Source organism: Coenobita brevimanus, chromosome 107, assembly GCF_032717465.1.
Source record: "Coenobita brevimanus isolate Jiangsu-jjx chromosome 107, ASM3271746v2, whole genome shotgun sequence".
Taxonomy (NCBI): Eukaryota; Metazoa; Arthropoda; class Malacostraca; order Decapoda; family Coenobitidae; genus Coenobita; species Coenobita brevimanus.
Window position 1 is genome coordinate 24,150,730 of NC_137060.1, and position 21,028 is coordinate 24,171,757.

The 21,028-nt window shown below is 41.4% G+C and overlaps 2 protein-coding genes across 3 annotated transcripts in view; one reads left to right on the forward strand and one right to left on the reverse strand.

Annotated features, from left to right (window-relative positions):
• Positions 1-21,028, reverse strand: part of Rae1 (ribonucleic acid export 1) — a 33,471-nt gene that overhangs the window by 7,651 nt on the left and 4,792 nt on the right. The window contains exons 1-3 of one of the 2 annotated variants that reach the window (XM_080285563.1): positions 3,187-3,296; positions 1,003-1,118; positions 257-352 (exon numbers count right to left, since the gene is read on the reverse strand). In XM_080285563.1, coding sequence (XP_080141689.1) covers positions 257-352; positions 1,003-1,104 — 198 coding nt within the window. In that variant the 5' untranslated portion in view covers positions 1,105-1,118; positions 3,187-3,296. Of the gene's footprint in view, positions 1-256; positions 353-1,002; positions 1,119-3,186; positions 3,297-21,028 lie in introns of those variants that run through there. The other variant, XM_080285564.1, reaches the window with a different exon arrangement.
• Positions 8,147-19,383, forward strand: LOC145416626 (uncharacterized). Its single transcript, XM_080285559.1, has 7 exons — positions 8,147-8,421; positions 11,137-12,821; positions 13,718-13,868; positions 14,356-14,476; positions 15,839-16,070; positions 16,967-17,075; positions 17,827-19,383. The coding sequence occupies exons 1-7, from the start codon at positions 8,389-8,391 to the stop codon at positions 18,052-18,054; spliced, it is 2,559 nt and encodes an 852-aa protein (XP_080141685.1). The 5' UTR covers positions 8,147-8,388; the 3' UTR covers positions 18,055-19,383.

Below are 21,028 nucleotides of genomic sequence, written 5' to 3' on the forward strand. Positions count from 1 at the left end.
CAACTGTCAACCTCAGTATGCCAACACGATTTATTTTCTCTTATTTTAAGTACCAAGAAAGAAAACACATGGCAGTTGAGGGAAAATGCTATATCAAATGAGACAAACCTATGGTTTGTGATTAATTTCTGGCTTTAAATCAACTTTATAATGAATCACAGGCAATTTTAACCAGGGAAAAGCAGTTAATTGATCAGCAACTTAAAAAGAAACAACTTAAGTGAGATCTAATAGCATGGTACAGGTAATTAATTACATTGTTATCCCAGCTGCCAGCTACAAGAAAGTCCTGTGGGATGGACGGCGGGGAGAAGGCCATACACTGCACTGAATCATCTGGGGGGTTCACCACCTGAAAACACAAACAATAAGATTTTTATTGTGGCCCCAGGGTCATCTGAACATGAACCCAGTGGACTGCAAGCTGAACCTGTCATTTGCCTGCAGTCAATCATCATCCTTTTGGGGAATGGGAAGTTGAGGGAGACTTGTATAACCAGGCAACAGATCCATTCAGTTATACTGGTGCCACCACTGCATTCCTCACCACCACTAACAAATCTGTCTACAGTTACTACATACTGTGCCTGTATTTTACTGATTTAAAATTCTGGCTTTGTCACTGTTACAGAATATACTTTCAACTTTATGAGCATTAAGTGAAAAATTAATGCAAAGTAATGGTATTCATGCAAAAGAATGATTTACATACAACCTCTTCCCAAACATATGCCAGTATATACAAGCATAAAGTCATAGGTAGATAAAAAGATACGTGGATGGACAGAAAAATTATACAGAGAAATATACACAAAGAGGAATATAGACAATGAGATAATTGAAGTACATACAGCCAGACAGAAAGATGTATGGTCAAGATAAAGAATATGGTACATGTATACTGTACTGTCTACATGTACTATACATCATATACTGTACACATACAGATAGGCAGACTGAGAAGGAGAAATGGATATAAATAGGCAGATACATAATTCATACCTCAAAGTCTTTCATAGGATTGGCAGATGCCGGGGTGGAGGTGGGCAGGCCAAAACCCCCAAAACCGGAGCTGCCGGTGCCAAACGTGCTGGGGTTGAACATGGCACCAACCTAACCTGAAACATGGCCACAAATAAGCTGAAGGTACTGTATACTCTTAAAATACACAGTTTCCACTACTTGTTGATTTACATCACCATCAGCTCTTGACAGCATGCTCCCTCCAAGGAACCTCCCAAGAGAGGGTGACTGTGACATTAACCATATGGTGTACTGTACTTCTCTCACTCTCTCACAAACACTCTTCTGGTAAGGTAATTAGGAAGAAGATAACTACCACTCTTTTTCAAAATGAAACTGGTTAATTCTAGGACTTATGGTGCTTTTTATGCATAACAGATACTTGTGGAGTAAGTGCCCCTGCATTTATTTATTTACAGTATTTATTTTTTTACCAATGAGCAGTTACATGTAATTCATATATCATGCACGCTGTCAGCTGGCATAATGCTCACCCGTGTGGAATGGATGTGGAGAGTTTGCACTAAAACAACTGTACATAATTCACAATAAAGCAATTTAGAATTACCGGTATTAATAACCCTACTATTACAAATGAACTACCTCCCCTACGGATAAGAAGGAATGTTGCCTCCGTAACTGCATTATTTTACAGATACTTTTATAGCAAATGCTTAAACGAAGTTGCATCCACTGTGCCACCTCTCCACACCTTCCCCCATGCAACACAGCCATTTGGTAGTGCTCATGACTGAACAGTCACACAGCCATATTGCAGAGCTTATGCCCATCAGAATTCTTTTATTCCTCGAACTGCATCCCTTTGGAACTCGCTTCCCCAGGGTGGTTTTCCCCCAAACTTCAACCTATGGCTGTTAAGCCCAAATGTTACAGAATTTTGATGAATGGAGGACACCTATAATCTGGTGTATTTACTGTAGCCTACTTATTTTTAATTCCTTTGTACTTCCTTCCTGTGTTATTACTGTTGGGGAAAAACTAATCCACCTAGAAACCTCAAAAATATACAAATTGAGACCACTATCAGCCAAAACTATACAGAAATATGAGTATCAACTTTACGAAAAAACTAAACTAACCGAGAACGACTCAAGAAGCGTAACCCCAACCTATCCTACCTAATCTGGGTTCTTTATAATAACCCCTCCTTCTCTCATCAATCAAAGGAAACCAAGGGATAAAAAGCACAATGAAAATGAAGGAAAATACTGTATGACTAAATTCATGAAGATATGAAAGGGCAGTACTGTACTGATATTTTAAAAATAAAAACAACCTAACCTTACCTAACCTAACTTCAAACCTCGTTCCAGTATATTACAGTACACTGAACATAAGAAGGCAATCTCTGATAACAAAAGGAAAAGGAATGAAAAAGGATGGGGCCAGAGACAGAGGAAATAAAGCAAACACTTATGAATTCAGAATATTCAAACTCCACCATTTTCCTCTTTCTTTAAAATCTTCTACATCTATGTCTGGTGTCAAGTTTGTATTGTATCATTTATAAACACTCCAATATTCTTGCCGGTGTTGGCCTTGGTCACCCAATGGCAGGATGAAAACTCATAATGCAAACCAAAAATATAAACTGCCATTGGAAAATGCATGAAGACCTGATGAAACCATTTTGCATAAGGTACAGATTGTTTTAAGTGCAAAATCTATATCTACTTAACATAACCTGGTCACACACCTCAGGTTCATTAGGTTAGTTGGGGCATGTTAAGTTTAAATACTGCATTGGGGTAGGTTCAGTTAGCTTGAAAAAATCATCAGCAAACCTTAACTGTTCAAAACTGCAAAGCTCTCATGTCAGAATACACAGTCTGTAGCCAATAGAAAGTGAAATGAAATTATTTAAATCCTATGCATGATCACTTCACAGAAAATACAGTACTGTATAGCAATGCTGCACACTGGAAGTATGAATGTAGTAATCTTCACATGCCACCACCACTAGTTAAAATGGTCATATTACAAATACTGGGTCAACTTTTCAATTCTATTTTTAAAACACAAGACTACATGAACATAACCTAATGCAATACAAGAGGAGTGGATCTGGAACTCTCACTATCCATTTAAAAATCCACCTTCAACATTCCTGACGAGTCTGGTAGCACATAAACTATATATTACCAAAGATTTCTGTTCCCTTCAGCCGCGTGTAGAACCGCTGTGGTATCCGTTAACTGATTAATTTACCGTATTCTTGGACACTCGGGAAATTCAACCACATGAGCTTTGATGTTGTTGTCTATAGGCCGAACGAAGGTGCCACACGTAAAATAATATGGAATATATTTGTTTGAAACTCGTAGGTATGTACAAGTTCCATTAAAAATTTGACTTCTATGGTATCAACATTATTACATGAAGTTATCTGTAAACAAAAAATAACAATTTTTAATGGTTAATTTCTTTGCCATATTTTGTCATTTGGCACCTCTTTTCATGGCTACTACAACTTTTCACAAAAATTTGAATATTCTGGCTACTGATTTTTTTTTTTTTACAAGTTTATCTATGGGGCTATTAGTGACGGGTCAGACGAAGAAACTTTACAACCTAACTTGAATACTCAGGGTAAATTTTTTTTTACCCAACATTTCCCTTACAAATACTTCAGGAACACTTGAACAATGATAGAAAATGAATCATTACAGAAAATGCTGGTATCACAACGTTTCATGATAAACCATCATATCATTACATTAAATGATCAACTTCTGAGCCAAATAACAGGATCAGGAGAAGGAAGGAATAATCCCCCGAACTAGACCTTACTGGACTGAGCCCCGCTAGGGTGACGGGAGAGCGCCACCCCTCCCACCCCGGCAGCCACCGGGGCGGGGTACAACGACAACAACAAACAGGATCAGGGGAGTTTGGTGTGGTTTTCTCAGAATGACGAAACTGGGGCGGCAAATCCCCATGATATCCCTGAAATATGACTATAACAATGCCTAACCATATCCATTTCCCAAAGGCAAATGTTTATAAAAGCGCCTCATAGAGCCTGTGAAGATCATTAAAAAAAAAAAAGGGGGGGGGGAAGAGGGGAGGAGGGGAGCGAGTTGCAACAGCTGGCAGCGCCTGTCACACCATTAATTCAATTTTTTAACAATTGTTCTTGGTATATAGAGAAAATTTAATTCAGCTATTGGAGACATTTAGAGGAATAGGGGTAAGATGCGCCCTTCAGTAACCCCTTCCCTACAAGAGCCCTTCGGTAAGCTCCACAAAATCATCAGATGGCAAAAATGATATACCTGTATATACAAATGACGTCCTCAAGCTGAAGAAATTAATGAGAGAGAGAGAGAGAGAGAGAGAGAGAGAGAGAGAGAGAGAGAGAGAGAGAAATTTTCTGGTGCATTTCTGTCAAACAAATCAATGCTCCCCCAGTTTGAGAGAGAGAGAGAGAGAGAGAGAGAGAGAGAGAGAGAGAGAGAGAGAGATTTTCATGAGCATTTCTCTCTGTCAAACCATTCAATGCTCCCCCATTAATATACGAGTCCCTCACATTCACTTACCATAGCCATGAAGTGACAGCCATACAAGAGCAGGTGGAAGGTCTAATGGAAGCCATGATTAGCAGTGAGATGTAACATTCTTCCAGTACCAGCATTACCGATATTAACCACACACACACACACACACAAACTGAACTCTACATCTGAGGTTCTCATACTGGGGGGCATGTCCATGTCTGTAAGGTGGAAAACAGGAGGGGCGTGAAGCTATTATTTTTGTAGATAAGCAACACAGAAATTATGTCGTCACTCGAAAATATCATCCTACGATTAAACTCGTCACATATCCTTCAAAAACTGTCCCTCTTGGAATCCCTTGCACATTTCCTATCGACCACTTAACACGATATAGCCACCCCCCCCCCCCCCCAAAAAAAAGGGCGATGGTTGGGAAATTAGTATATTCCTTAAACGCTCGTAGATCTATCAACGCTGGTACTTCAGAATATATAACATCCTTTATTATGCAGTTTCATTTTTTTTTTAAGTAGTTAAAGAAATATGCACTACCATCACAGGGTGACACATGTATCACAACGTTCACATAAGTTTTAAAATGCTTGCTACTTTAAAGAATGCGATCTTTTTTTAATACGGTGTACAATTCACTCAACCATGGTGACAAAATACAAGTCACCGTCCCTCATTACCTACCCACCTTATCTCAAGCCTCTTGCACACGTTGGAGGGGTCTCTAGCACACTTTACACGTCACTGATACTACACGTCTTCCAAGCATTGCACCATTTATTCACCGCATTATTTTCCGTCACCTGAAATGCCTGCGGCAAGTAAACTGTGCCACGAGGATATACATACGTGTACTTTAGACCTCGTGCATACATTGTGAAGCATCTTCCCGGCAAGGTCTACTCAGTAGACCTTGTTTCCCAGGTGTCGTGTCCAGTCTGCAGCTAAATCTTCCTTACGTGAGAGAAATTATCACGAACTATTTCATATCTTTCTTCCTTTCCTTCCCCCCCCCCCTTTTTTTTTTTTTTTGCCAGGAATGATAATGAGGGGGGACTGCGAATTTCCACGTCTCTTGACTTTTCTGCAAATCAAAATTAATATTCCGAGGGAGATGATCTTTCAGGGTGGTTCATATAACGGTCCTCATTCACTCCGCCGGCCGATTTCTCGTGTGTTGTAGGAAGGACTAAGTCAGTGTTATCAGTATCTACCCTGCATCATTCATTCACTTTACTCCCAACTGCCACAACCACGCTCACACTACCCCACTGGGCAGTCCACAAAACACAGAGGATACCACGTACCACATCAGTTTCTAGAGGAGCGCGAAATACGGACCATGTATGTTCGGTAATTCCACCCCAGCGAAATCACTCACAGGACATGACAGCCGAGGGACGTGGCGGGCTGATAACGGGCGTGTTGATGTCATGCACATGTGATTGCGGGTCCACTTACGTTTCAGCTCGGGTAAACCTTGACTGATACACTCAGTCACTGCTCATCTCACAGCACTATAACCTATCCTCCCTCAGGTACGTTGAGATTGTTTTACCACAGTGTACCTTGCTCACTCCTCATTTAATAATCACTGCAGACCATGCTTCACGCCAGTAAGTAATGTGACCGCGTCAGGTTTGCTTTCATAGGTAAACTGACCGTGTCTAATCTACGTGTGGAATAATCAGCTGAATCTCAACAACGTTCCACTATGCAATAAGAAAAAACTACGTAGGCCTCACGTCAAAAGGTTTGGAACCAATTATTCATTTTGCATGCACAAACAGTACACATAAATGCGTCTTCACACATACAATCCAAAAGCATAATGTTCTGGGAATACAACATTAACCTCTTCAATCCGAAGATGTCCTTGTATATTTTATTAGTTGCACTGGAGAGGCTTGACAACATTCATTCCAAGTAGCGCTCCTAAGCATCTAAGCAGTAAAAAAACAGTAGGAAAGTTTACGCTGAAACATAAGCCGTCAGACTGATAGGGTTAAAAACAATCTATCTTCCATTTTATACTGTACCTGGAGGCGTCTTTTTCACGGCAGTCCCATTCGGGGAAAGGTTCGGGGGTTCCCTGAAGGGCGCAATGCGTTGGAGATAATAATGTTGATAATTATAGGCCTCTCCTAGTCACATGTGACTTCTTTCCATACCAAACTACCTTAAAGTCACCTCATATTACTCCAAATTATTCAACCTGTGGTATTTCTGTATGCTCTTTTATGCGGCTTCGTGTCATTTACATACCTCCTGCTGCAACTGCAGCATACGCGATCAAGTCAAATACAATTAATTTGGGACGGGACCCTACTTAAAGAACGGGGATACCACGTGCAAGGAGAGAGAGAGAGAGAGAGAGAGAGAGAGAGAGAGAGAGAGAGAGAGAGAGTGGCCCTCGAAGGGAAGGAGTGCAACTGCTCAGAGGGGGTGTCTAAATGAAAGGGGGCTGTGCAATTGCAGAGGGGATATTTTTAAGAAACGGAGGCTCGTCCAGTTGCCAAAACTGCTCGATCTGACAGCCATTATCAAGCAAACGATATATATCTCAGCCTCCAGAAAACTGATCAAGTTCTTCACTTTGTCAGAGATTATTATTTGTAACATACAGAGGAAATGGATATTAATTAACTGCAAACACACACACACACACACACGTCTTTCTTGCACCATATCATGAGTGTAGGGCCCGTGGTTTGGTTACTCAGTCCAGACATGTACGGAAAGATCACCCTGCAAAATAAGAAATAAATAAGTAGTATAATCTTTAGTCTGCTAAGAATGGTGATCCTTACACACTCCCGCCTCATGCATAACAGGGTTACTTATAGGAAGACAAGTTGAGGGTGATACAGTACATGCTTTGCCTGATAAGCACGAGTTTAGGCGCTACGATGCTGATATGAATATGCTGGATAATGAGAATATGCCTTTTGTGGAAAGAATGAAGAATAAGACTATTTCTGAATAATGTGGAGGGGAAGGAGGTAACTACAGTGCAGTCTCTACTCTCTACACTGTAGGTACTAAGGTTGGCCATGGATGACGCGGAGGAACAGGAGAAAGAGGTCGTACAGTACATGTGGTGTGAGCATGAGGGAAGGCATCCTGATGGCGGAGGGCAGGATGATATGGAAATATGAACACTCCAACAAAGTGATGGGTTAAGAGACGATGTCCAGGGCACATGTCCTTGACTTCTGAGTTAATGGCGGAAAGGAATGGAAGTGGCTCTTATTAACCCTTTCAACCACAACACGTAATTTGTTGTTTGGTTAGTTAAATTCCATTTAGTTAACCATTATATTTACATACTGAAAGTAATATAATGTTCTAAGCTACTTAAGCTATTAAGGAGAAGACAGAAGAACAGAACTTCTGCTTTGCAAGCAACTGTACACACACACAGTACTGTACATATCCACTTACCCAGTGTTATCGCGATACACACATAATAGTACTGACATTCAACATGCGCCTGGCAGCGGGTAACTCATGTAAACAAGGTGGTGCAATACCCACATGTTCATACCTGTGCTGCCTTATCGTTCTTATATATACCTGCACATATTGCCCACTGCCTTACTGATTAGATAATTAACCTCCGACAAGGACCGGTGCCGGGTGGGATTGTTATACCTTGACTAGAAAAAACAATAACGTAATGCTGGAAGTTTATGCTGAATAATTCAAGTGATAATCTGGCGAGAGACTAGGAAAAAAGTTTGCATGGATATTTAATTGCGCCATTGACTTTAGTTTTCAGAGAGCTATAGTGGATTATGAGTTATTACTTTATAATCAAGGATCTTAAGTCGAAATGAAGGTGTGCTCATCTTTGCGACCACTGAAGGTAGGCCTATGTGTAACTGAATATGATGGTAATACTGTATTTGATCAATACTGACAATCATTTAATTATTGCTACCTCCAGGTGATACTGTGCAGTTTTGTTCATTCGTTTTTAAAGGCTCCAACATGCTTGAATGTGTCGGCCTTGGTCACCTATGGCGGCTCTCCATGCTACTCTATCTCTGGCAGCTTCCCTATTCAGTCCCTTACCCCTGAGGCCACACTCAATGACTTCATCCCAGGTCTTTTTTGGTCTACCTCTTGCAACCCTACCCCTAACATTAACACTTCTCACTTTCTGCACCCAATTATCATCCCCCATCCTCTCCACATGCCCAAACCATCTCAATCTACCTCTCCTCATCACAACACCAATACACTCCAGTCCCACCCTACCCCTAAACTCTTCCATCGTAAACCTAGTCCCCCCCCAGGCCTCGCTCAGAGACGCACTGCACATCCACCTAATCATTGTCATTTCTGTACGTTTGAGCCTGCAAATATCTGCTTCCTTTACTGCCCAAGTCTCACTACCATACAGCATTACACACTTAACTCAAGGGGAGTTTAGGGGAGGCTTTTCGCATTATGAAGGTTAGACATTGCTTTCATTTACCCTTCACTACTGAGGGTGTACCTAGGCTGGGGTAAAATGTCATGTTAGCATCAATAAACCATGTAGGCCCTATGCAATATTCATCTAATTGAAAGGATGAGGGTTAGCGGAAATTGACTTTCCTTTGTCCATGGTTTAGGGGTTAAAACCGGGGACTATATTTTATATTTGCCCTTATAAAAAGGGATGAAACTGAGGACAGCACCTGCTTGTGTATTATAATCTACCTTATCTATCTATTGCCTGACGCCATAATCCCGTATGGGGTGGCCATTTGACTCTGAGTTATTTGTTTCACAGGGAGGGGCACTAACCCTCCACCAACCCACTTGACACGTATTTATTTTTTCCCTAATGAAATGCGTAAAACTGAGATGTGCAACTTTCATGTACTACAGTATTTTATTTTTCCCGTATAAAAATGGAGGAAATCTCAGACATCAAATTCTCAAATGTTCCAAAGTTTATTACAAGAATTAAATTTCACTGTAGTGTACATTTAATTCATATATGACATTAAATTCAGGAGAAACAACTAATATTCCATTGCACTGAGGTTACGACTGATCAGTGTGGCTTTCATGGTTAGATTAGGTTCTGTTATGCTTGGTCTGTGTTTTGTACTAATAATATGTAGCTAATTTTGTAACTAAAGTTCTGCAGTAATTAAGAATATGCATTTCACCAACATTTCAAACCCATTACAGTAGTGTGATAAAGAAATGACAGCAGAAAATACAACATTAGTCTACATTATTTAGGTTGTGTTGGGATATATTTAGCAGCTGTTTTTTTTTTTTTTTTCCTCCAGTTTAGAACTAGTGGTGACTACCATTTTTAGTCTAATGACCAAAAATTGCCGTCTCTCCATCTTGAATGCTGAGCTGTAGCAATACAGTAAATTAATGATAGAAAATGATGCTAGTCTCACAGAGGTACTATGTAAAGGATGTAGAGCAGCAGTACAGTATCATCTTACTCTGCCAAAGAGCTGTGTCAGATAAGCTGAAAAAGGACAAAAATCTGAACCAAGTATCGTAGAACTCTGGCAAGTGTGATTAATCCCATCATTGAATAAATTATCTACCGGTATTTGTCTGGAAAAAAAGGGGGCGGGGATCCTTGAACTGAAATTATTATTGGCATATGTTTTTTCATCAGGCAGTATAAGAAGATGAAATGCAAGCTATTGAGGCACTGTACCTTCTTAAGGTCAGGGTGTCACAGGCTGGTTAATACTTTGTTCAGTAATTGTTCTTGAGGGTCGTATTTTAGTTGGATGATTGTACATTGTAGTACATTTCAATATTGGATGTTACTGATGAAAAGTATCCTGACATTCAGTCAATATAAATAACACAGCTACGGTACAAGAATATTAGGCGTAATCCATCCATCCATCATCCAATCCTATGCCGGCCCATTAGGAGCGTAGGAGCCCAGGGCTAGGCAAGTTCGTTTCGTTTTTAAAGGCTCCAACATGCTTGCATGTGTCGGCCTTGGTCACCTAATGGCGGCTCTCCACGCTGCACGATCCATTGCAGCCTCCCTGTTCAGTCCCTTAACCCTAAAGTCACACTTAATGACCTCGTCCCATGTCTTTCTCGGTCTACCCCTCATAACCCCACCCCCAGTATTAACACTTCTCACCTTCCTCACCCAATTATCATCCCCCATCCTCTCCACATGTCCAAACCATCTCAATCTACCTCTCCTCATGACAACACCAATACACTCCAGTCCCATCCTACCTCTCAACTCTTCCATTGTAAACCCAGCCCCTCCAGGCCTTGGACGCAGGGACGCACCGCACAGTTGGTCCTGACATTTAAGATCATGGTGAATTAGGCATAATATGCAAATCAAATCACCAAGGAAGAGGTACTGGGAAACTTTCTTTTCCCTCTAGAATACAGGTCCAACACTGATCACTACTATCAAGGTAGGCTACTTTGTCCTCATTAAATCACTTGTTGGATTCTGTTAGGCCATGTTAGAAGATTATACACTGTACCACTATACTGTCTAGTCTATATCAGCTTATGATGCTGAGTCATGTGAGTGGCCAACAGCTCTAAAATGTGCTTTTGTTTTTGACAGACACAGTGTTCCCCATACAGTGTGAGAAGTCACAAACATCCAGCTCATCAGACCTTAACTGATGAAGAAAACATCCAGGCACTTCACAATGTAGGAACTACTGGCAGTAGTGACATGAACAACTCAGATACACATAGCCTGTGCACCACCCCAGCCCAGCAGCCCTCTGTTGATAGAGAGAACAGCCAAGCAGTTGATAGTCTAGGAAGTAGATGCGGTACGAGTACAGGCATTAACAACTCAAATTCTTACAACCTGCGTAAAGTGACTGGTCGAGGAGCAGCCATCAGAGAGGCAGGTGCAGAACTGAACAGCTGCACCAATAACTGTGACAGTCACAATCTTCAAAGAGTGACTCGCTGGGGAGCAGTGGTGAGAGAGGCTGGTGCAGAAGTGCATATTTACAACACTGACCTTCACAGCTTCAGCACCTCTACAGCCCAGCAATCCTCAGAAGTTGGAGGAAACGTCCAGGCAACTGACAGTCCACAAAGTAATGATAACAACAGTTTAGACACCCACAACCAGCATAGAGTGACTCGCCAGGGTGCAGCAGTGAGAGGGGCTGGTGCAGAAGTGAGGAACAGTATCAAAATCTCTGACACTCAAAACCTACATCAAGTGACTCGCCGGGGTGCAGCAGTGAGAGATGCTATTATAGAAGCTGCATGCATACAGCCTACTTCTGACTCTGGATGTGAGAGTGGCCAGGTGGTATGTGGGCCAACTACACCCACTGTTGGGGCCACTGACACTCTACCAACCCGCAGCCACACAACCAGAGCAGTCACCCAAATAACAAGAACTGGCCAGACTACAAGAACAACACCTAGCAAGACTACTAGAAGAGGAACTGGTCAGACTACCAGAACAGCTGGCAAAACTACCAGAAGAAAAACTAGACAAATTACTGTAAGTGGCCAGACTACTGGAAGAACAACTGGTCAAACTGCAAGGTCAACAACTAGCCAGACTATTACAACACATGGCCAGAATACTACAAGAAGAGCAGACCAGGCAGTAGCACTTAGCCAGTCTGTCGAAGGAAGAGCCAGCCAAGGAAGAACATTAGGCCAAATAACAAGAACATCTGGCCAGGCAGCAAGAACAAACCGAATAACAAGAACATCCAGCCAGGCAGCAAGAACATCTGGCCGAATAACAAGAACATCCAGCCAGGCAGCAAGAACATCTAATCGAATAACAAGAACATCCAGCCAGGCAGCAAGAACATCTGGCCAAATAACAAGTACATCCACCCAGGCAGCAAGAACTTCTGGCCGAATAACAAGAGCATCCAGCCAGGCAGCTAGAACATCTGGCCAAATAACAAGAACATCCAGCCAGGTAGCTAGAACATCTGGCCAGGAAGCAAGAACATCTGGCCAAATAACAAGAACATCTGGCCAGGCAGCAAGAACATCTGGCCAAATAACAAGAACATCTGGCCGAACAACAAGAACATCCAGCCAGGAAGAAAGAATATCTGGCCGAATAACAAGAACATCCAGCCGGGTAGCAAGAACATCTGGCCGAATAACAAGAACATCTGGCCAGGCAGCAAGAACACCCAGCCGAGGAACAAGAACAATTGGCCAAGGAAGGAACAGGGCAACTGGTAGAAGAAACAGAATGGGTGGTCGTTTAACAAGTCCCTATGATGGAGTACACAACAGGGCAGTCAGGTATAAGTTATTCACAAACTTTCTTTACCCTTTGTATATGATTGCTTGTTTATCTATCTATTGCCAGACGCCTTAGTCCCGTAAGGGGTGGCCACAAACAAATCGCCTCCATGTCGCCATCCCCCACCATGTCACTGCCCTGCTCCCAGCTCACAACCCCCTCTCTCATATACCTCTCCACTCCATCCCTCCATCTCATCCTTGGCCTTCCCCTCCCTCTATCCCCCTCCATCCCACTCACATACACTCTCCTTGTCAGCCTCTCGCTCTCCATCCTCTCCACATGGCCAAACCACCTCAATGTGTTTCTCCTAACACTTCCTATCACATCCACATCCACACCACAATGCTTCTTCACTTCCTCATTTGTCAGTCTGTCTCTCCCTGTGATTCCACATGCTCCTCTCAAATAACTCATTTCCACTGCTCTCACTCTTCACTTATGTCCTTCCAACAAAGTCTAAGCTTCACTTCCATACGTTAGAGTTGGTATCACAATATTGTCAATGCAGTAACTTTTTCGCTTCCATGCTCACTTCCCAGTTTCTTATCACTGCTTCCAAAGACCCAGCAACCTTTCTTCCTTGTTGTACCCTTTCAAGCACTTCACCCTCTAAACTTTCATCCTTACTCATCACACTATGCAAGTACGTAAATGCAAACACATTTTCCATTTCATCATCCAGCCTTACTGTACTGTATATTCAATTACTTCATTTCTCTCGAAGACGTTATCTTTACTCTTCGCTACATTCACCTTAAGATTACAAACTCAGTAGCGACCTACGGCTATGAAATTGGGTACCGTATGTGGTAGATGTGAATGTCATGAGATCTGGAGTAATCAGTGCTAAAATTGCAATGTTGGCTAAGATCTCTTATGAATACTTTTACAGGCAGCTAATGATCAGAATGGCCAAATGGGTGCGATACTGGATTATTGGCCCAGAGATGGAGGATGGGCTGAGGTTGGAGTTTGGTGAGGTGGGCAGTGACAGGATTGGCAGTGATGGTGGTGGCGGCTCTGATATGTTGACGCAGGACAAGGTATGGTGATTTTTTCTCTTTCATCTTTCCTTTAATAAGCTGTTTGCAGGAGTTAGTACCTCAATCAACACGCTTTCACTTATTATAGTTAATACATCTTTCACTACTGTATTATTGGATTTGTTATCCCCAGCTCCTTATCTAAATGTGAGCCCAGCAAACTGCAGGCTGAAGCTGCCCTTCTGCAGTCCACCAACCTCTTTTGGGGGGTTAGGGAGAGGGCCAGGAATGCTTGTGTACTGGACAGTGGGGCTGCCCTGTTATACTGGTGCCACCAGGCAAAGGCACTCCTCTCCAGCACCTTTCCCTTTAAATATAAGCTGATTTATGAATGCTAATGCTAGCCAAAACAAAGTAAAATATACATCACTTCATTTACTTATCTATTTTTTGGCAATTGTTTCTAACCCCCCTCTTTAAGAATAACCTTTACGAACATTTCACTCCTGACAAAAAAAAAAAAAAAAAATATGCTCACTGCCCACAGGTGCTGGCCTCACACACCTGCCCAGTGCACTCCCCACCAGATGAAATTTGCTCCATCTGTATTAGCAGTCTCAGGCAGCCAACAGATTTTTGGGAGGATGAGGAGGAGCAAGAGTCAGAAGGTGAGGTTTTGTTGAGATTTTGACATACCAGTACCCAAAAATCTTTTATAGGGAGATTCCCCCCCCCCCATCATCTCTCTCTCTCTCTCTCTCTCTCTCTCTCTCTCTCTCTCTCTCTCTTTCTGGATGCTACCTCACCACACCCTTGGGTGCAAAAAGAGGTTAGGATGATGAAAGTGCTATTCGTTCATTTATGAGCAACTGGGATATGCAATGAATGTCCATGACTGAGATGACTCACTTTAACAATTACTGCAGTAACCTACCAGTAGGTTTTAAGCTAGTATACTGATGGATCTGAATATTTACATGCAGAGTACTACATAAATAAGTCCATCTTGCCCTATGATATGATCATTTTTTTTTTTTTTCCTCCCGCCATTAGGCCTAGGTGACTAAAGCTGATGCATGCGAACATGTTGGAGCATTTATAAATGAAACAAAATGAAACAGTTTTAAAAATCACCATATTAATCCAATATAAGAAAATTACTCATTATGGAATACAAAATTCACACAAAAGTGCTGTTCCTAGTAAAGTCAGGGCTCAGTATACTTCAGTTTGGTGTGCAGTAAATTGATAAAACAAAGAACTAAAATTTATATTTAGTTTCACAATAATTAAATTCACTTGTGATAGCTGTGGTGGCTGCACACGACAATTCCATGAGTACATGGTGCCTCCCACACAAGCCAACAGATAGATGTTTCAGCCAAGATGGCTCCCCAGTGTTTACATTTGCTGTGATTGTCTCCCTTTCATTCTGTTTTGTGCATGTAAGGCCACTGAGACACTTTTGCTACTGCCAAATAACTATGTAAGTGCACAACAAATAGCTCAGTGTGCGATATTGAGTGATGGCTTTTTGTGTGTGAAATACTGATACTTGTGACTTGGAAATCATGTCTGGCAAGGATGCTACCCCTAGTGGAAAGTGTGGTGCTACTGAGGGTTACAGGCCCTTGGCCCCCTCCATATCCCAATTGAGCCCATTTTGTATCAACCTCCGTATATGATAAATTGTTCTGAGAAGTTTTCACGTGACATAACCTCATTGCATACCGAGGTGTGATGGTACTGTACTCTACTTGGCAGCCAGTTACTGTCAGGGACTTAGTGGCATTGTGGTGGCCAGCTGTCTCCCTAAATGCTATTGTATGCCATGCCCTATTTACTACAACTTGTCAGTGGCCACACCCTCAAATTAGTCTTGATGCACATGATGGCTGGATTGTGAAGTACACAGTCCCAAGGAGAGTTCTGTGGTGTTATTTTGTTTTTGACCATTAACACTGTTAACACTGTCAGACTCTCTTGCGTAGCCAACTAACCAAACTGTATTACACTGTAACCATCCACAGCCAGTCAACAGCCCATTGCAGTAGAGTTCACGCTTTGCCACCATGTCTTTCATCGTGCATGTGTGAGGCAGCTGATGAAGCACTGCCGTCACTACCTCCAGTGCCCTTATTGCAAGACCATCCACGGGGTTAAGACTGGGAACCAGCCTACCACTGGCGACATGTTTGTCTGGAGGTCAGATTATAAGCTACCGGGTCATTCTGACTGTGGCACCTATATTATTGAGTACAGGTGAGTGAAGTGCATAGCTATGGATGTATATGTCTGTAATATGAAGGTTTATTCTTGTAAGATGAAAGTAGGATTCTGGGGGCTTGAGTGATATATATATATATATATTAATTTATTCCTCTTCCTTCTGCCTGTGGGTGACTCTACACTGAGTGACAAGCCAAATCGTTTCTTGTACACCAGGGAACCATTTACTACGCTGGGTGGTAACCATATAACCAGATTTTGACACCTGGTGGTTTAGTGGTTGATTATGGTGCTCCAATCGGACTGAGCCGTTGAAGGTTAATATCCAAGGGGTGGTTGGGGTTTATTGCTCACATAATGCCACTCAGGGATGAGTGAGGCTGGTCACTCTCATCTTAAATGTCAGGACCAACTTGCCTAGCCCGGGGCTCCTATGCTCATCCTGAGGCAATGTAGGATTGGATGATGAATGAATGAATGAAAATACCCTACCACAACCAATCATTAAATGAGTAAAGAGGACATGACGATGATGACTAGTGGGTGTGTGTGAATGTGAGGTGTACGTAATGTTTAATGTGGCTTCGGAGATTCTGTAATAACTCTTCCTTGTCAGTCTGTTTTGCACATTCCACTTCAGTTTCCTCTTTAGTGGTATTTATGTACTTGTATCGACACTTTGTTTCAGTGATGTTGGGGGGCGGGTAAACAAGCAGGGTAAATTGCTGAGGAAATAAAGCAACTAGAGATAACTGTTCAGACTAATGTTGTAGACTATTTGTTGTGTAATGCTGATGCACTTGTTGAATATGAAAGGGAACTGAAAATGCTAAAAGTGGACAAAGTACAATGTTCCTTTGTTTATTATGTCTATCTGAAGGGGATTAATAATGACAGAGAAAAATAATGACATGTTTGCTGTTTGTCAGTTTTCGTAGTGGGGTGCAGGGTCCTGAACATCCCAACCCAGGCCAGCCATACACTGCCCATGCCTTCCCTCGCGTTGCATTCCTACCAGCCAGTGACAAAGGCACAAAGGTAAGTCTCTCTACCTCATATATTGTATATATTTATCCTAGATATGTCAAAACACTCTTGTCAGATATGTCTGTCAAGTATGAAGTGAAATTATGTTAGCTGGGTGATATGTTCTGTGCAACAACCACCATGCCCACCATGATTACCAAAACTACCACCCACACTGCTAAATTAGGAGTGGATGGAAGAAGCTTAGGGAACTATTACTTCTCCAGACACTGAGGAACATTTCCTTTACCCTAAGGTTGTGAAACTTGTGCAGTAAAGGGGTAGAACATGCACTGGTATGAGCATACAGAGATTAGGATGGCCAGATGGATGTGTAGTGCTTTCATGCATGGCAGAACTGCAAATGAGCAGCCAAAAGATTGGCTGGAAACTGAAAGAATTGGTGATATGATACATAAGGAAGTTTAAGGTAGTTTGGATGTGTGGATGTGTAAGGTAGAATCCCAAGGGGTAGACCCAAGATGACCTGGATGAGACCCTACATAATGACCTCAGGGTTAAGAAACTGAACAGAAATACTGCCAGATCTTGTAATTTGGAAAGATGCTACCAGGTGAACAAGTCTGACGCATGCAAGCATGTACTGTACAAAGCCTTTAAAAAACAAATTAAATTATCAAAACTACCATTCCCTTTACCAAAAATAATGCACCTAATACCTCCACCACAAATTACCAACCTGTCACCCTTACAACAACCACCATGCCCACCATGATTACCAAATCTACCACCCACACCACAGATCCTGAGGATGCTGCGAGAGGCATGGCAGCGACGTCTCATCTTCACTGTGGGCACATCAGCCACAACAGGACTCGAGAATGTCATCACTTGGGCCGATATCCACCACAAAACCAACATGCGGAGCAACTACGACGGACACGGATATCCCGACCCTGAGTATCTGGATAATGTGAAGGGGGAACTGTGGGCCGTGGGGGTCACTGAGGAGAGCATGGGAATGGAGTAAGGTAAAGGAATATAGAATCTGGTTGAAGAAGTGGAACAGTGGAGGTTTGGGCTGAGTTAGGTTGGTACATTATAGGGTTAGCTTGGACTGCAGTTGAGTTACATTAGCTTGGTTAGTAAAGGGTTAGGTTGGGTTGCTTGGGTTGTAACTGAGTTAAATTAGGGTGTTTTTCTTTGGGTGATGCTAGACTGGTTTTCTTATGGTGTGATAGATATGTTAGTTACAATGGATGAGGGTTGGATAGTGTATAGTTAGACTGGGTTGGGCATGGTGGGTTATGTTACATTCTGGTCAGCATTGGGTTAAATTGAGACTGGTTAGGTTGAGATGATGAGGTTTGATTAGAGTACATTAATTAGGCATAGGACAGAGTAGAGGAGTGAAACAGGATAAATATAAGAGTAAATGGGCTGTATTAGATGAAGAAAAACTCTCTTATTTGCACCAGCCTCTGCACTTGAGTTGTGATGGTAGCCTGTTCCTGCATTCGTCAGTTAACATACCAGTATACATATAAGCCAATGAAATTATTTCCCCCAGGTGGTTTAGTTCTGTATTCTTGTTTGTAAAGGATGCTCTGCACATCCTCCTTCTCTGTGATTTATTTTACCTAATTCACCTTTACCGTATATCTCATACACTGGGATTACCAGTGGCTGTGTCCAACCCCTTCAAGTCAAAAAGTTTTTCCAAAGTTAACAGAACTGCCTGATGGTACCAAGAATAAGAATGAATATACATCACTGGTCTGAAGGGGGTTAATATTAGCATAATTTAAATAACTATCATACAAGAGAACATTAATGTGTCTGATACTGAATATGGCATCTTGTGGTCTAGTCATAAATGCCCTAGTCAGAATGATGGCCTTTAACAGGTTCAGTCCCCTATAGGTGACTGGAGGTTATCTTTGATCATGTAATACCATCAGACATAATAGGCTGGTCATCTGCTCTTAAGTTTACTGGACTACCACAGCCTAGCCTTGGATCCCTACACCTCAAAGTGATAAAATGGGATTGGCTGTCATCATACTTTAGCCAAATGTGAAATACTGAAATCCATAGTCAGTTTGTTTTTGCCTGACACAGAATAATAATCTCTTCTCAGTTCTGCTGATGGCCAGATGTAGTCTGATTAGGGGAAAAATCTGACAAGTAACCAAGAAGCCATTCCTACGTCCTAATGCTTATCAAATTTCACACCAACACCACTTCACATTAAAGTTATGAGTGTCTATCAGATGAAAACAAGCTATAGTAAGGAGGATATGCCCAAGAGCCTCCTTAGCCAACGAGAATACAGCCATTAGTGGTCAGGTGTCGTATTTATTTAAAAAAAAAAAAAAAATCCAACCAATTCCAGTGATAAATGAGTTTCTATAACATTTACCTACATTATCACACATCATTCAGTTTCATAAGCTGCCACTTTAATATTCACTCTGATCTGACTGTGAAGTGTTTGGTAGCTGAGTAAGTGAAGACAAACATATATACAAGCAATCTTAACTAAAAAATAAACTTAGGAAAATATATAAACACAGCTTCTGATGATGATAATGGGTGATAATTACAATCAGTCCTTGTTATAAGTCCTCTTTGTGTTCTTTTTACTACTTGGACTGTTGTAATGCAAATGCTAATAAAGTCCCATCAGCATCTATAAAGTTACTTTGCCATTCCCTCCCAGTTAACACTACCGGTTATATGGATGATTTTTAATAACTTGCAACTTGTACAATGAATGTGCCAGTTCCCCCAATTAACAGTACCAGTTGTAAAGATGATTTTTACTACCTGCTACATGTAATCAGAATTTGTCAGTTCCCTCAATAAACTTAACAGTATGGAAGACTGGTAATATTTGCTATTTAACTTGCCAGCTCTCCCCCTAACAGAACAAGATGTATCAAAGACAGGCAATATTTCTACCTAGACTAATAATTTGCCAGTTTCTCTCTCACCCAGTACTGATAATACTTTGGCAGCTCCTCTGTCAACATAGCCAGCTGTAGGGAAAAAACTTTAACATTTTAAAGCTCATCCCAGACATAAAAAGGACTTCTGTATCTCATGTCAGCCCCTGTACTCAAAAGGGGTAATGTGTTACTGGGTATTTTTTTCCTGAATCTTTTTCTTTCCTTTTTATTTAACCTTGCTTTTCATTGTGCCTTTGTACAGTGGATATAAAAAAAATAAAATACACAGGATCACAGACTTTATGTATGTCCAAACTGTATTACATTATTCCAGCCTTATGTAAGATATTAAAAACTTAAAGAAAATAGATTTAAGGGAAATTGGGGTATTGTTTTTTTTATATCATCATCACAACCTCTTTTCCAACCCATGGATGAAGTGAGAGAGAGAGATATGAAAAACTGGTATGAAACAAAACTAATCAACAGTATGCACAATTAAATGAGCCACACACTCATTCACTCACCATTTAAGCCACCTGAATTCTGACTCAGCCTCTCGGTCAAAAGCATTCAATCCTTATGTTTTTCACTTACTATCAGGTTGGGTCAATCCAACACCTACAAGGAATCCTATACACAAGGTAACCAATACTACATCCTTGTTTTTAGGTATACACTACAGAGCAGGTGATTTTCTCTAATAAAGGGAAAGTCTGTGAGCAAGAATCAAAGTGTCGTATCCATCACAGGAAATCACCTATTTTAGTATTATTGCACGAAGACCAGTGATGTGGTACAGTGTATTTTTGTTTATATGATATACACAAGCACATGAGTCTAACAATTTTCATACACTACTCCTTAAAAAATTCTTTCAATCAACTCAATCCACTGTTATACCATAGCATCATCAACCTCCATACCTCTTTCTAACACTCATTTACACTATCCACCCTGCCAGCCTGGCTTCACAAACTTCTTTCCACTTTCAAATTCAAACTCACAAACATTCTTCTCACCATTATTCAACCCACCTTCCCCCCTGCAAAA